General features: G+C 32.6%; 1 protein-coding gene across 1 annotated transcript; it reads left to right on the top strand.

The window, feature by feature from the left end:
- The first annotated feature begins 8,437 nt into the window (after positions 1 to 8,437).
- On the top strand, positions 8,438 to 13,276 carry LOC106769623 (E3 ubiquitin-protein ligase XBAT33). Its single transcript, XM_022785627.1, has 10 exons — positions 8,438 to 8,827; positions 8,955 to 9,014; positions 9,378 to 9,449; positions 9,665 to 9,849; positions 10,248 to 10,408; positions 10,507 to 10,565; positions 10,645 to 10,691; positions 10,779 to 10,922; positions 11,974 to 12,065; positions 12,389 to 13,276. The coding sequence occupies exons 1-10, from the start codon at positions 8,651 to 8,653 to the stop codon at positions 12,928 to 12,930; spliced, it is 1,539 nt and encodes a 512-aa protein (XP_022641348.1). The 5' UTR covers positions 8,438 to 8,650; the 3' UTR covers positions 12,931 to 13,276.
- The last annotated feature ends 532 nt before the right edge of the window (positions 13,277 to 13,808 follow it).

Below are 13,808 nucleotides of genomic sequence, written 5' to 3'. Positions count from 1 at the left end.
CGCATAAAACTCAAGCCCATGATGTATATTTATAAATGCACCACCAAAATTCATATAATTTAATAATTGCACATATATTTGTGCTTATTTACCCAAACCCCCTTCTATGTGACTATTCCTGCAGAGCGTAAACAACGACTAAGTTTAGCAGCAAAGCCAAAGTACAAATCTTGTTTCCACATGGTTCCAATGTCATAAATGTTTCTATAGATGAAATTTTGTAGATGTATCTACACAATCATACTTTCCTTTTCGGGTAGAGGTCACGATTACTGGGCAAAAAGAAATGGTAATTAATTTCAATGCTCAAAAACATTATTTTGTTTCATGCAGTCATATGCAATGTGCAAACAGTAAGGCATAGAAAGAAGTAGCTGTCTGGTTTTTTTCTTCAGTGCAGCTGTTATAATTGACTTCTCAATGCTCTCTCGTTATCGTATAATCTTAACACAAACCATCTGTATGCTTAATATTTGAACTCTGGTACCCTGTTCAATTTCATACAAAAAAAAAAAAAATACTATTCTCTGAAATATGTTGGGTGGAAATTCTGTACCACAACCAACCCTCCTAGTCATAACTGAATCAATTTTAAATGCAGCCTTTTTTGGTCAAGAAAAACCAGGGTTTATTCCACTTGCTCATGTCAAAAGATATCTTTTTCTTGTTTAAATTGATCGATCTTCCAGATAGGTTGACATATTTATTTCAGTCGACACAAACCCATGCTGCTTTTGCCAGCCGAGACTGTAAAATTGATTCAAGAAGCATATAAAGCTAGCTGTCATCTGATGAACTCACCAGTAGCAGACTGATACACTCTTGAATGATATTGGTTGAGTTCGGTATATGCCAAAAATATGAGAGGTGGAAAATGGAAATGATATGAATAATACGATCGTATATTCCCTTCAAAATTAAAATAAATTTGCTTTTAGCATCAGCCTATTTTAATTCCTACCGAACACACCAACAGTGCTTGTGATGTACAACTCGATATATTAAGAGATATATAGAATCACAAAAAGATGCAGACATGCATATTTGACATTGATGATGTCCCATTGAACTGCAGGCAAACAAAGTACAAGTAACTCCTATGGTTGATGTTAAAATATCTTGAAGGTTCGAGAATTAGCAGCTTCAGGAAACTTATTTATCTGTTTGTGACATTGAAGTCCCCGTAAAGGCACTGTACATGAATAAAATGATTAAATTTTAGTGTAACTTGGCAAAACAAAAAGATAATGAAGACTTATTTAGCTTTTGTTATTTTGGGTTAGATAGAGTAATAGAAGGCTTTATGAGTTTTCCATTTAAATGAGAAGGTTTTGGCTTAGTACAGTCTTAAGTTGGAGAAACATGGAGAGTTGTTTAATGGGCAACTGTGTTTGGAGAGATGGCATAGCAATGAGGACGTCAGAAATTGAAGTGTGGAAGATTTGATTATGGGTAGATGGCTTCACAGGTACAGAAAATAAAAATGTGTCCCATTAGACAGAGATGAAAGAGTGAACTGTTTGAAATGATCACTATTCACTACCCTTGCTGAATAGTTTTTCCCATTTGAGATAAGAGTATTAATGGTTTTCCCACACTCTGACTGACATGTTGTTGGAAGTCAATGATAACCCATGGAAGGGGCATCAAGTTTCCATCTGCAACAAATAATGTGTTCGAGTGGTTGATTGGCCTTTGAAAAGTCTCGTGTCATGTCTTTTATGTGGACCATATAATCGGCAACAAGTTGAAGGTTAGCATTCAAAGGATGGAACCATAGCTTTATTTGTTGGGGCGCTGAGATATTATTATCCTTAAATGCACTTACCTGTCATCTAAAACCCAGCTACCTCGTGTGCTTTGTGTTTTCAATTCATTGCAAGACTTTTACGCTTCATCATCATCATCATCATCGTCATCGTCTTCCATTGCCTACTCTCAGTGTCAGGTAACATTCCATTGCGCCTAAACATTACTCCTATGATAACATCATAATGTTAATTTCGATATTCTACTGTATCGGATTACATAAAGTCGATCTTAATCTTGATTATTGTTCTCTTCTGATACATTTGTCCATGATATCTTTTCATACCATCGAACTTGGTAGATCAATCTTTTTGTCTGCATAAAAAGTTTACATTCATGATTTATTACTGATTTAAGGGTGGAAACTAAACTCTTCATAGGAGAAAGAACATCACGTTGATAACAGTCAAGTATCTGCGGGATTCTTACAAGTACAAAATTTTAGTGAAAAATAAAACTATATGACAATGCAGATTGCATTATATGCATCCCTGAATAGATACCCCACAAAATTACTCGGACTGGGCTTATAGTTGTGGCCTGCTTTGGCATCTCATACACCTTACTGTTCATGACTTTTTCTATATACACTACACACTCCCATCACGTATACGTCTTTTTTTCTCAGAGTCCATTTTATGATGCTATTTATTGTTTGAACTGTATTTTTACATGATATCAATAAAATCTGTGGTCATTTTTATATTCAAATGTAAGCCACTTTAAGAAGAATGTGTGAAATGTATAGCAGAGTTCAATGCTCTTTAAACTCGAATTAAACCGACATAAACCATTAGTTTAAATAACTTTTTTCGTTAGTCAGACTAAAATATAAGCTTTTAGAATTTAAATAGTGTATTCTTCAACACCCATTTGCCGAGCACTATGTGGCAGTTGAGATAGCAGAAAAATATGCATTCCCTTTTCCCATAGAATCATGCAGGAGAAAAGAATTCGTAGAAGGCAAAGGCAACTACATGATTTCGTTGATGAAACGCTGTTCATAGGATCTTTGAATGCAAAAGTAGGTTGGGAAATATTAACGTTTCCGTGATTGTTACTCCCTCATACCAACTACTGTGTGAACGATTGACTTGAACTAATATAGTTCACACTTGTGTTTTTCAAGTCTTGTTCCAACTATACTCATAACATTCTTAAATAATAAAATCAACTTTTCAGTTATATCATCTAATTACTAATTTAAAACCTTGGATGTTACGAAACTCTATTTGAACTAATTTTGAGGTATAATAGCTTGATGACATGCATGTTAGGGTAAAATCCTTGAGATAAGGTTCGATTTTATGGTACTTATTCAACCCAAATATCATGAGGTTTAAGGTTATATAATACTAATAAATCCTTAAAATATATATTTCTTCTACGGGTTTCATTCATTTAATTAAAATCTTGGTTCTTCACGTAAAGAGATTACATTTGAGTGTATAGAATCAAATTGAATCATTTCAAAATATTTTTATAGTGCTTCAACTATTATTAATAAACATGTTATTTTAAAGTATAATTTTCAATTTCATAAGTTATAGCTTACAAATTTATTTTTATGAATAATCTTATTTTCTAATCCAACAACTGTCGTTATTTAACCAAACTATAATAACATTGGAACATGTGGATTTGTTTGGTTACGTAAGCCATAAAACAGCATTACTTTTTTTTTTTTGCCATTATGAGTTAAATAAGAAGAGATTACATATGTGATTGGTGTAAGTGTGGAGTGACATGTTTGTTCATTGATGGGAAACAACTAATATACGAATGTTTTTTCATAAGAAGACGCCATATTCTCTTTCAAGAATCTTCTTTTGGAAAATCGATGAGGTCACCAAACCTAACAAGAACACCAAAATCGGCCATTGCTAAAATATCTTCAATTTCTTTAATGTTTAATTAATTATATATTAACTAACGTGATTAGGCATGACTAAATATTTAGGCCATATCATGGTTAGGTTTTTTAGGTATGACTGACGCCTATGAAGAGAAGTTCTTTGGTGGGAAAAATGTTATCAAGTGGAGTAATACTTATTGTTATGTTTGTGGTTGATTTTTTTTTTTTAACAGGCTCCACTTAAATTAATATTGCATTAAAAAGCAAAGCAGATAAGGAATTTTCAACACCTCAACTTTCTCTTTTCTCAGTCAACAAGCCCCACGTGTCACCGGCACGTGTTCCGTGGGATCCAAAGACCATGCTTCTTGTGCGGTCCTCGGAGTACCAGATCTCGTCTTCTTTTATCAGATACACTTACAAGATATCCCCACACGCGCTTAAGAAATTCTATATAAAATATAGTTATAAATGAAACACGTGTTTCCATCTTTTATGATAATAAAAGAATATTATAATAATTATTAAAATTATAAAAATATGTTCATAAAATTTTATTATAAGCGATTTTTTTTGTAGTTGAGTTTTAAAAAATAGTTATAATAATAAATAATGAAAGTGTAGGAATTTGTATAAAAAAATAATTATGAATAAAATTCTTCTTATTAATAATATAGAAAAATATAATAGTGATCATGATAATAAATATGAATAAATATTAAAACTTAAAATACAAATTAACCTTTTGTGTTTAATGAAAGGAACCATTGAGTGGTTGTATTTCAAAAAGTTATTGTGAAAATTAGTTTGTATGAATTGTAAGAGAAACATTTAGACAGATATCTTTAGAATATTGGCTAAATAATAAGTTTTATATTAACAGGATCTTATTGCACATTTCAAATAACAGTTATTCATTAATTCTTTATATGATATCTTAAATATGGTAATTAACGAATTCATTTTACTATATAGTAATGATAATAATTTGTATGATAATAAAAAGAATGATGAAAAAAACTGAGAAGTTTGAAAAAATACTCTCTATTCAATACAATTCTAGTTTTGTTTTTAAGTCTCTTCAAGTATAGTTTGGTCAAGGGCAGGAGTGCAAAAAGTATAATTTTTGTAAATAAACCTGCATTAAAGTAGGTACCTTAATATGTCATACTATAATTATTTACTCACACAAATTGTACTAACAATTTGTTTAATTGGAAGATTATATTGATGTAAGATTGATACGGGAGATGAAATCAAATTATTGTAGTGATATTTTAAATACATTCTTTTCATTCAAACATTAAATTGTTTAATAGTAGATGTGGTTTGATAAGAAGAATATTTTATTATTTAAGTTATAAAGTCTGCAAATAAACAAAAAGTTAATTATTACATTTTATTTTGCATAAATTATTATTTCTTTAAAATATTTTTTTTTTCTGTTTTTTCTTTATATTTTTGAAATAGTAATTTACTTTTTTCTAAAATTGAGTCTAATTTAGATACTGTAATAGAGATTAGAATACTAACATTTAATTAAAAGTCGTACGGGAATGACTTTTTTCTTATTACATTCCTTTATATGGTTGTTTGATGAGTTTTTTGTATATTATAAAACTTTATTCGTAGGGTTCGTGGGATAAGGATGAACTTTGTTAGTCCATAAAGATTATAATATATTTAGATTGTTTAATAAGAGTATATTTAATTCATATGATAGGGTATTAAAATTTGGGAGCTTATTTAGTTTTAAATTGTGTATTTATTTATCTGAATGAGTATGAAGGTTGTGTGTATGTATAGATAATGTAGTTGAAAATTAAGAAATAGAATGAGCTTTACATTTCCATTGGAATTCATAAAAAAAGTACTTGAAAATAGACTTAATCCAAAAAGATTTCCTTTTATAAAATCTTTTCCGCAGCCGGGAATTGAACCCGGTATCGCTCACAGGTGCTAGACCACTAGAATCAATCCAATATTGCTACTGCGGATATTCTGGAGATTATGGGCAAATAAATCTATTTAATCGTTCTTTCAACTGCCTCAAAATTAAAGTTTAGCATTTTGAGTTGTATGTTGTTTTGTCAAATGCTAAGTACTGAGAATTTGATCTGTGATATTTGGTAAGTGATTTTCTAATTTATGTAAAGCGAGTTAATAATATTTAATGTAACGCCCCGGTAACTTACACACTTTCCAAGAAAACTTCTCGAAAGGTCACCCATCCCATAATTACTCTAGGCTAAGCACACTTAACCATGGAGTTTTTATGAGTTAGGCTACCGAAAAACAAATGCATTTGTTGATGAGTTGTCAAATCAATTCCTTTAAGCTATCCTTCAACTATATAGTCCCATACCTATACAATCTCCAAATCCCTCTCATTCCGGTATATGTTCGATTCGTCCATGTGCCCCTTCCACTCGAAGCCTGCCAGGAGCCGCTCCTTGTCCGTGCCCCCTGCACCATGCTTCTTGCACCGACGATTACTCTCCGCCCTCGTGTGCCCGGGTGTCACATTTAATTACATGACTATGCGTATTTGATATAAATTTAAGTATGAGTTAAGCAACGTACTAAAAGTTAAGCAATCTCATAAAAAAATGTTGATACATGAGAAAAAAATATATGTTGTAATGTTTCACAAAAAATATCGTGGAAGATAGTTAATTTTATAAAAAGGTAGAAACATTTTATATGATCATTTAAATAAAAAAATTAAAATATTGAAATTTTAAAACTTTAAGACATGAATTTGATCATTTAAATTTAGAAAATTTTAAAAAATAATTAAATAGTAACAATTTTGAACTTTTGAAATTTTTTTAATTAATTCATGTATACATTTTTCATTTTTTTATCATGTCAATAAAATTATTTTTTATGATGTTAGTCATAAAATATTAATTATTGTTAGTTATAAAACATTCATTATTGTTTGGAACCGTTGCACACCAAATGACCATCGCAAACATCCCGCACCGCCACACCATGAAAAGTCACACCACGGCACCACGAAACCAAACGGATATGGAGATGGAGAAGAACCAAATAGATATGGAGAAGAGAAATAAGAATTGGGAGATGAGAAGAAATGGATCTGGTGAGAGTTAGAGGGGGTGAAAATCTGGAAAGAGAGAAAGTGGGACTTAGGACAATGGGGGATGAGGCTGCACAAGTAAAAATGGGTGAGTAAAAATAAGTAGGAATTTAGGATTTCAGAATAAAGTAAATAAATAGGGTTAAAGGTAAAAAAAACTACTTTTGTAATTAAAAAAAATTATAGAGAATTGAGAAGGTGGAGGGGAATGGAGGTGGTGGAGGAAGCAACACTCAATTTTAGGTTACAAAAAATTTCTTATTAAAAAACAGAGTTTAAATCCAAGGCTATTTTAATAATTTTATAATTTAATTTAAAATTAAAAAATAAAAGGTAATTATTTATGATTCATGATTGTTGCTATGTGTATCAGTAGTTATTACCTTTTATTTTATTTTTTAGTTTAAAAAATAACTACTTTTTATTTTAAAAAATAACTACCTTTTAAAATATATATAATAAAAATTAATAATTACTAATACACTTTGACAACAATAATGGATGATAAATAACTACGCAATCATGATAATAAATAACTTCCTTTTATTTTTTATTTTAATAGGGAGTTTTTTAATGATGTTACAAAATATACATAAAATCAAAAAAGTTTCACTTATTTAATTTTAAAAAAGAAAAAAGTTTCCATACCATAAAATAAAATGATACTATGAAAGAAAACTTCTTTCTAAATTAAATTAGGTTATGTAAATTTGATATACTGTGATAAATTTAAATATAACAGTTGAATTATGTATTTTAGAAATCAGTTTCCGAAAGGAAATCTATGGATATTTATTAGAAGATGGAGAATTGGTCCAAATGTCATATATTATGGACAAATCAGATTGTCTATTGTTAATTAAAATTATGAAAGCGTGTGAAGTTTTAGCAGCTTTCATACCATCTTTCTTTAAGAGACACTTTCCTTTTTACTTATAGCCTCTCAAACAAATAAAATACATGCAAGACAAGAAATCTTTCTGGCAAAGCCTGTGTTTTCTCTGCTCACTTTTTGCCTAATGCTATCAGTTCTTAAAAAACAAAGGAAAAAGAAAAAGAAAGTGGCATAATTGAATAATAAATATCTGGGTTAGGTTCAAATATTTAGAAATCTGACAACATTGAAATGTGATTAAGAATTTGAAACCCTTTCTAACAAAAAAGACTTTGGAATTACACAACTTTCAAATTGCTTGGCATAAGTAGTTCTTAGCCCGACAACATAATAATAATAATTAAGCTTGTGAAGGAAGACGAAAGATGCTAATTTTACAACATTCAAATGACATAAATCCTTATACCTTTAAATGACCCACACATTTACGCCGGGAAGATAATTCCTTTGGAAAATGAAAGCAATGAGAATAAAGAAAAAAAATATGATTGAGCACAGAAAAGGGTCCTATATTATGATTTATGAGTGTGATGGGCTACCCACTTTAAGACCCCAGAAACTACAACTCTCTAACAAATACAATAAAAAAAAAAACTTTGATTTTATTGTTTTTTTGTTGTTCTGTGGAGAAACAATATCAGTAAACTTTGTTTACTCTGTTAAAACTGATTAACTATTTGGTGATAAATTTGAAATTTCTAAATGAGGAAGTATCCATTTATATTAATTTGGATAAAGAAAAAATGGAAAAGAAAAAGGTGGTTGTGGATCCAACAATGTAAAAGAAAAGCAGAGAGGAAGAGAAGGTAAAGTTTAGTGGCAAGCGTATTGATTGCAAACTATAAGGTTAATTTATTTATTTTTTGCTGATTTGTGTTTTGAGACAAAACAAAAGCAAGAGCAAGAACAACAGCGACCACAACACAACCCAATTTGGTTGAACCTTACACGTCAGCATAGTGAAACGTTGCGTGTTGCTTGAGAGATGGGAAATTCGTTCGGGTGTTCGGCCTCCGGCGAGAGGCTGGTGTCGGCGGCGAGGGACGGCGACTTGGTGGAGGCGAAGATGCTTTTGAACTGTAACCCTTGTCTCGCCAAGTATTCAACATTCGGTGGCCTCAATTCCCCTCTTCATTTTGCAGCAGCCAAAGGCCACAACGAGGTCTCTTAGCTTCACTATCCACAAACATATCCTATCTAACGTAACCCTTTTAATTTTATTTATTTATTTCTTGAATTTTGTTTTCTCTTTATTTATTTGTTTATTTTTCTCTTCTGGGGTACCTTAGATCGTGGCATTGCTGCTGGAGAATGGAGCTGATGTGAATTCCAGAAATTATTGTGGCCAGGTGAGATTTTCTTAATGTTATGAATATTGGGTTTTATTTGCGAACAAACAATAAAAAAAAAAAAAACGCATCGTGTGATTACAGATTGGTGAGATGGTTATACTTAGTTTAGAGTTGAATTTTTCGATGCTGGAGTATTCCAGTTTTCCATTTCGCGTAGGATTCTGTTCAGTCAGGCGATTGATGTCTGTAAGGAAGCATATATAGAGTGTTCATTGTAATAAGCAATTACATCGATTGATCTGGTGTCAATGCAATAGAAGAATGAGAACATTAAGCTGTTGAACAAAATTTCTTTGGATATGTTACATGTGTATCTTTACTAATTTGATAGTATGTTTTACCTTGGTTCTTGATTTGAAGACGGCCCTGATGCAAGCTTGTAGATATGGGCACTGGGAAGTTGTACAGACACTTCTACTCTTCAGATGCAATGTGAGTCCGATTTTATTTTACTTTTCCCGTTTGAACTTTTCTAGGTTTCACCATATGTCTGTCTTTATTATAGCACTGTGATAGCTAGGCATAGGGGTTTTTTAAGATATTACCTGCTAAGTGGGACTTGATTGCTTTGTTTGTTTGTATTTACCTCTTTTTACATGGTAAACGTTGATTTCAAAATCATTGGGTTGTTGTCTATTATATAACAGGTTATGAGGGCTGATTATCTTAGTGGGAGGACAGCTCTTCACTTTGCAGCTGTGCATGGGCATGTAAGATGTATTAGACTTGTTGTGGCTGACTTTGTACCAAGTGCACCTTATCAAGCTATACATGCTTGCACAAATATTGACAAGGATGGTGGATCAAATGTGAAAGGAAAACATGAGCATAGGTACTGTTTCCTTTTCATTATCATTTATTTCCCATAACAAGATGTCATTGTAGTGAATTTTGTATGTTATAATTTCCATTTGACTAATAGGGTTTAATGACTGGTATGTTTGGACAGTATGTAATATGCTTTTATTTAATTTTTCTTTGCATATTTCATTTTTTAGTTAGTTTGATTTTTCTCAAGTGTCTTTCTTATGCAAGTACATGATTAGTTCCACATGAATAAACATATCTTAGACAAAAAATTGCTTGCAAAAACTATGCATAGTTTTATTGGGGGAATGATGAAAATGTTATTTTGTTTGGTGCTTGCTGTTATGAGTGATTTAAGGCCTCACTTTACAAGAGTTTAGGTTTGTTATATTCTTGCAATTTATTTACTTTATTCCAGTGCAGTGCCCTGTCCAAGTTTGTAAATAAGACTGCTGATGGTGGTATCACTGCCCTTCACATGGCTGCGTTAAATGGATACTTTGATTGTGTACAACTTCTGCTTGATCTTAACGCCAATGTGTCTGCTGTGACATTTCATTACGGAACATCAATGGATTTAATCGGTATGTCTTTTATATAATGTGCTTAATATCTCTTATGGTTGTTCTTCATCCCACCCCCTACCCCTGCCTTTCAACATAACTAACGTGATTTGATCCAGGAGCTGGAAGTACTCCTTTGCATTATGCTGCTTGTGGAGGCAATTTAAAATGCTGTCAGGCAAGATTTGATTTAGCTTTGATTTCAACATTCCTAGTGCCTTTTCCTTTGAAACTGGAACTGATGATATTCTTTTCAGATCCTTGTTGCACGAGGTGCAAGTCGGATGGCTTTAAATTGCAATGGGTAAGATATTATTATAAATGTTTATTCAATGCAAACTTTCACTTGCTTGATATCATACTGATACAAATTTGAACCTTTTCCCCCTAGGTGGCTTCCTCTTGATATTGCTAGGATGTGGGGCCGTCATTGGCTTGAACAATTACTGGCACCCAGTTCTGATACCACAGTACCTACATTCTCTCATTCAAACTACTTGTCCTTGCCTCTCATGAGTGTGCTCAACATAGCTAGGTATTTTGCAATCCTCTGTTTCTGTTTCTCCAACCAACCGTGTTTCTGTGTAGATCTTTTGCAGATTATTTGGGACCATAATTCCATTGATTAAAAAAAGTAAAGTAATTTAGGTAAGGCATGCAAGTAGGCTCGTATATCTTTTGCAGATCATCCCTCATTTAGATAAGAAAAGGAGAACTTGTGACCCATCAGTTTGGACCCTTAATTTACACATAATTAAAAAATGAATTATATATTACAAGACAACCTTCGTTAAACTTTGGTTCACTCTGTAAGATTAAATAAAGAGAAACCATGCCTTTTTAATTTCTTCGACCATTTGAAATCATGAATGGACATCTATATTTGCTCTTCGATCGGTTTCTCCATCCAATGTCAATTTTGAACTCTGTAAATACCTCAGAAACTTTAGATTCTCGTATTATTATTAAAAATAATAAACGAATGAAGTCAGGGGTAATTAGTGTTGATGGGAAAGGATTTAGTTTCTAAAAATTGCGCTGAGAAAATAACTCTGTAGATTTCTCTGTGGTTAGCATAGGGAATTCTATTGAAATGGAAATTGAAGGTTTCCATGGAAGTATTTGGAAATAAAAGAATGTTGGAATGATTATATAATTTACATGACAAGGGAATTTGGTTAAGTAATCTAAATAGTTCATTCGGGTGAATTTTGAACAGTGAGGCAATGCAAATGAGCGTAATTGTGAGAGTTGAATATTACATCAGAACTGTGTAGACTTCTATTGTTGGCATTTGATGCACCTTCTAGTTTGATTGATAATATAAAAATATTTAAGTGTAATGAAAATTTGAAATGTCTATTGACATGAACCAATATTTTGAAAGTAAATTTTATCTGGCCTTTACAGCAAAATTTATTTATGAAATATGCTGCAGCTAAATCTAAATTGTTGTCTAACCTAGAATGACAGCTTTGGTAACTTATATGTTAGCTCAACGATATTTTTGTAGTTAAATACTAACAGTAGGGGAAGACTGGTTCCTATAATGAAAAATGGCTAAGATCGATTTGATATAACTGCAGAGAGTATGGATTACAATCATCTACAACCTCCTCTGACGAGATTGACTTTTGTGCTGTATGTCTGGAGAGACCTTGTTCCGTGGCTGCTGAAGGTACTACATTCTTTATCTTTTTAACATATTTTGCATGCCTTCTGTTTGTAAACATCTAATGAACTGCATCAGTTAAAAGTGGACCTAGTTCCTAATTCCTTTGACATTGATTATGCGAGGAAGTAAGGACTACTTTCCAGAACCCAAAAAATAGTCAGAAATATCATTCAGAGTATAATAAGCTAAAATACCTGTGTGTGTAGCAGACTCTCATCCTCTGACACCATATTTTCTTCCTTTTTCCCTGACAAATTTTCAAGATTCTGGTATTAGATTCACTTTTGAGCAACGGCTTAAGTGATACCATTAGATCATACTTGCAGGGTGTGGGCATGAGCTTTGTGTAAGATGTGCGCTTTATCTTTGTTCAACAAACAATGTTTCTTCTGAAATGGTTGGCCCTCCAGGCTCTATCCCCTGCCCTCTTTGTAGACATGGAGTTGTCTCTTTTGTCAAGTTACCAGGTTCCCAAGCAAAAGAAAATAAGCTACACGTGTCTTTGGGCCTGTGTACCCCTTGCATGCTACATCCACGTGACCTAGATCAGCCATCCATCTCTCATACACCTGAGATTGGAAGAAATCGTGTAGCTTCTGTTCCATCAGAAATACTCTGCCCCGTCACTTGTAGTCCATTCCCATCTATGGCAATTCCCCTATGTACCTGCAATGATGGTCCATGTCCATCATTTGAACCCCGAGAAGTAGAAACACGAGATGAATCACCTCATCACTCTCAAGCATCAACAATGGATCAGGATAAAATTGAAGGGCCAAGATTGGATAAAACAACTTGCTCTAGCATGTTTTGGGGTAGAAGAAGTTGCAGCAGGGAGCACCAATGCAATTCAGAGATAAATGCTTGACTCGTATGGTGCTTGTACGAGCCACTCTCGTGTTGTGGATACATGGTATGGTACACTTAGATCAACACAGCAATCCACAGTTGCCTCATTAACCAGCCTCCAAAGGTGGAACTCTAGGAGAAAAAAACTGCTCTGCAGATCTGCTTGGCTGCATAGGCTCTATGCTATAGGTGATAGATACAGTTCTGGTGTTTCAGCAACACAGCCACCCTCTGGATATGTTCTTTTCTGATATTTAGAGAGTGTGTGTAATTAGTTTCGGTTTCTTAAGATTGTTATTGTGATTTATTGTAATTGGATTTAATCTTACCGAAAAAGAAATAGTTTTTATTAAGGGGGAAAGGAATACCGTATGCTTTTTATAGCATGTGTCACGTTTGGAGCATCTGTATATTATGTTTGAGACGAATTTCATAGGTTTACAGACACCGAAGTTGGGGACCGAAACCTGCCGATGCAGTTATAAAAACCTGTTTTTTTGGAGTTGATATGGAGCTGCTGAAATAGTGATTATAGCATGTCATATTGGCTTCTGTAAAGGGCATTTTAATAGAGTGGTGTAAGTTTTTATGGGAGCGTCTTATTTGAGTCAAAGTATAACTATTAACGGTATTGTCTTCTTGTGATTTGCCCCTTAAGTTTCTGTATGTTTTTAAGAATTTGTTCCTAGTTGCTACTTGTTAAGATATAATGGTTCCATAAATCTGGTGTTGTACATAATACACCATGCAACGCTTATTAGATAATGTTCTAATGCCTAAATCCGTATAGTGCTAGAAAAGGAGACCAGTTTTTAACTAAGGAAAATTTCTTTATTTTAATGCATTTCTTTATTTTAATTTACACATTATGCTTTTATGCTTTTCTAATCGTCAATA

This window comes from Vigna radiata, chromosome 8 (genome assembly GCF_000741045.1).
Source record: "Vigna radiata var. radiata cultivar VC1973A chromosome 8, Vradiata_ver6, whole genome shotgun sequence".
NCBI classification, from domain to species: Eukaryota; Viridiplantae; Streptophyta; class Magnoliopsida; order Fabales; family Fabaceae; genus Vigna; species Vigna radiata.
This window is presented reverse-complemented; position numbering and strand designations above follow the sequence as displayed.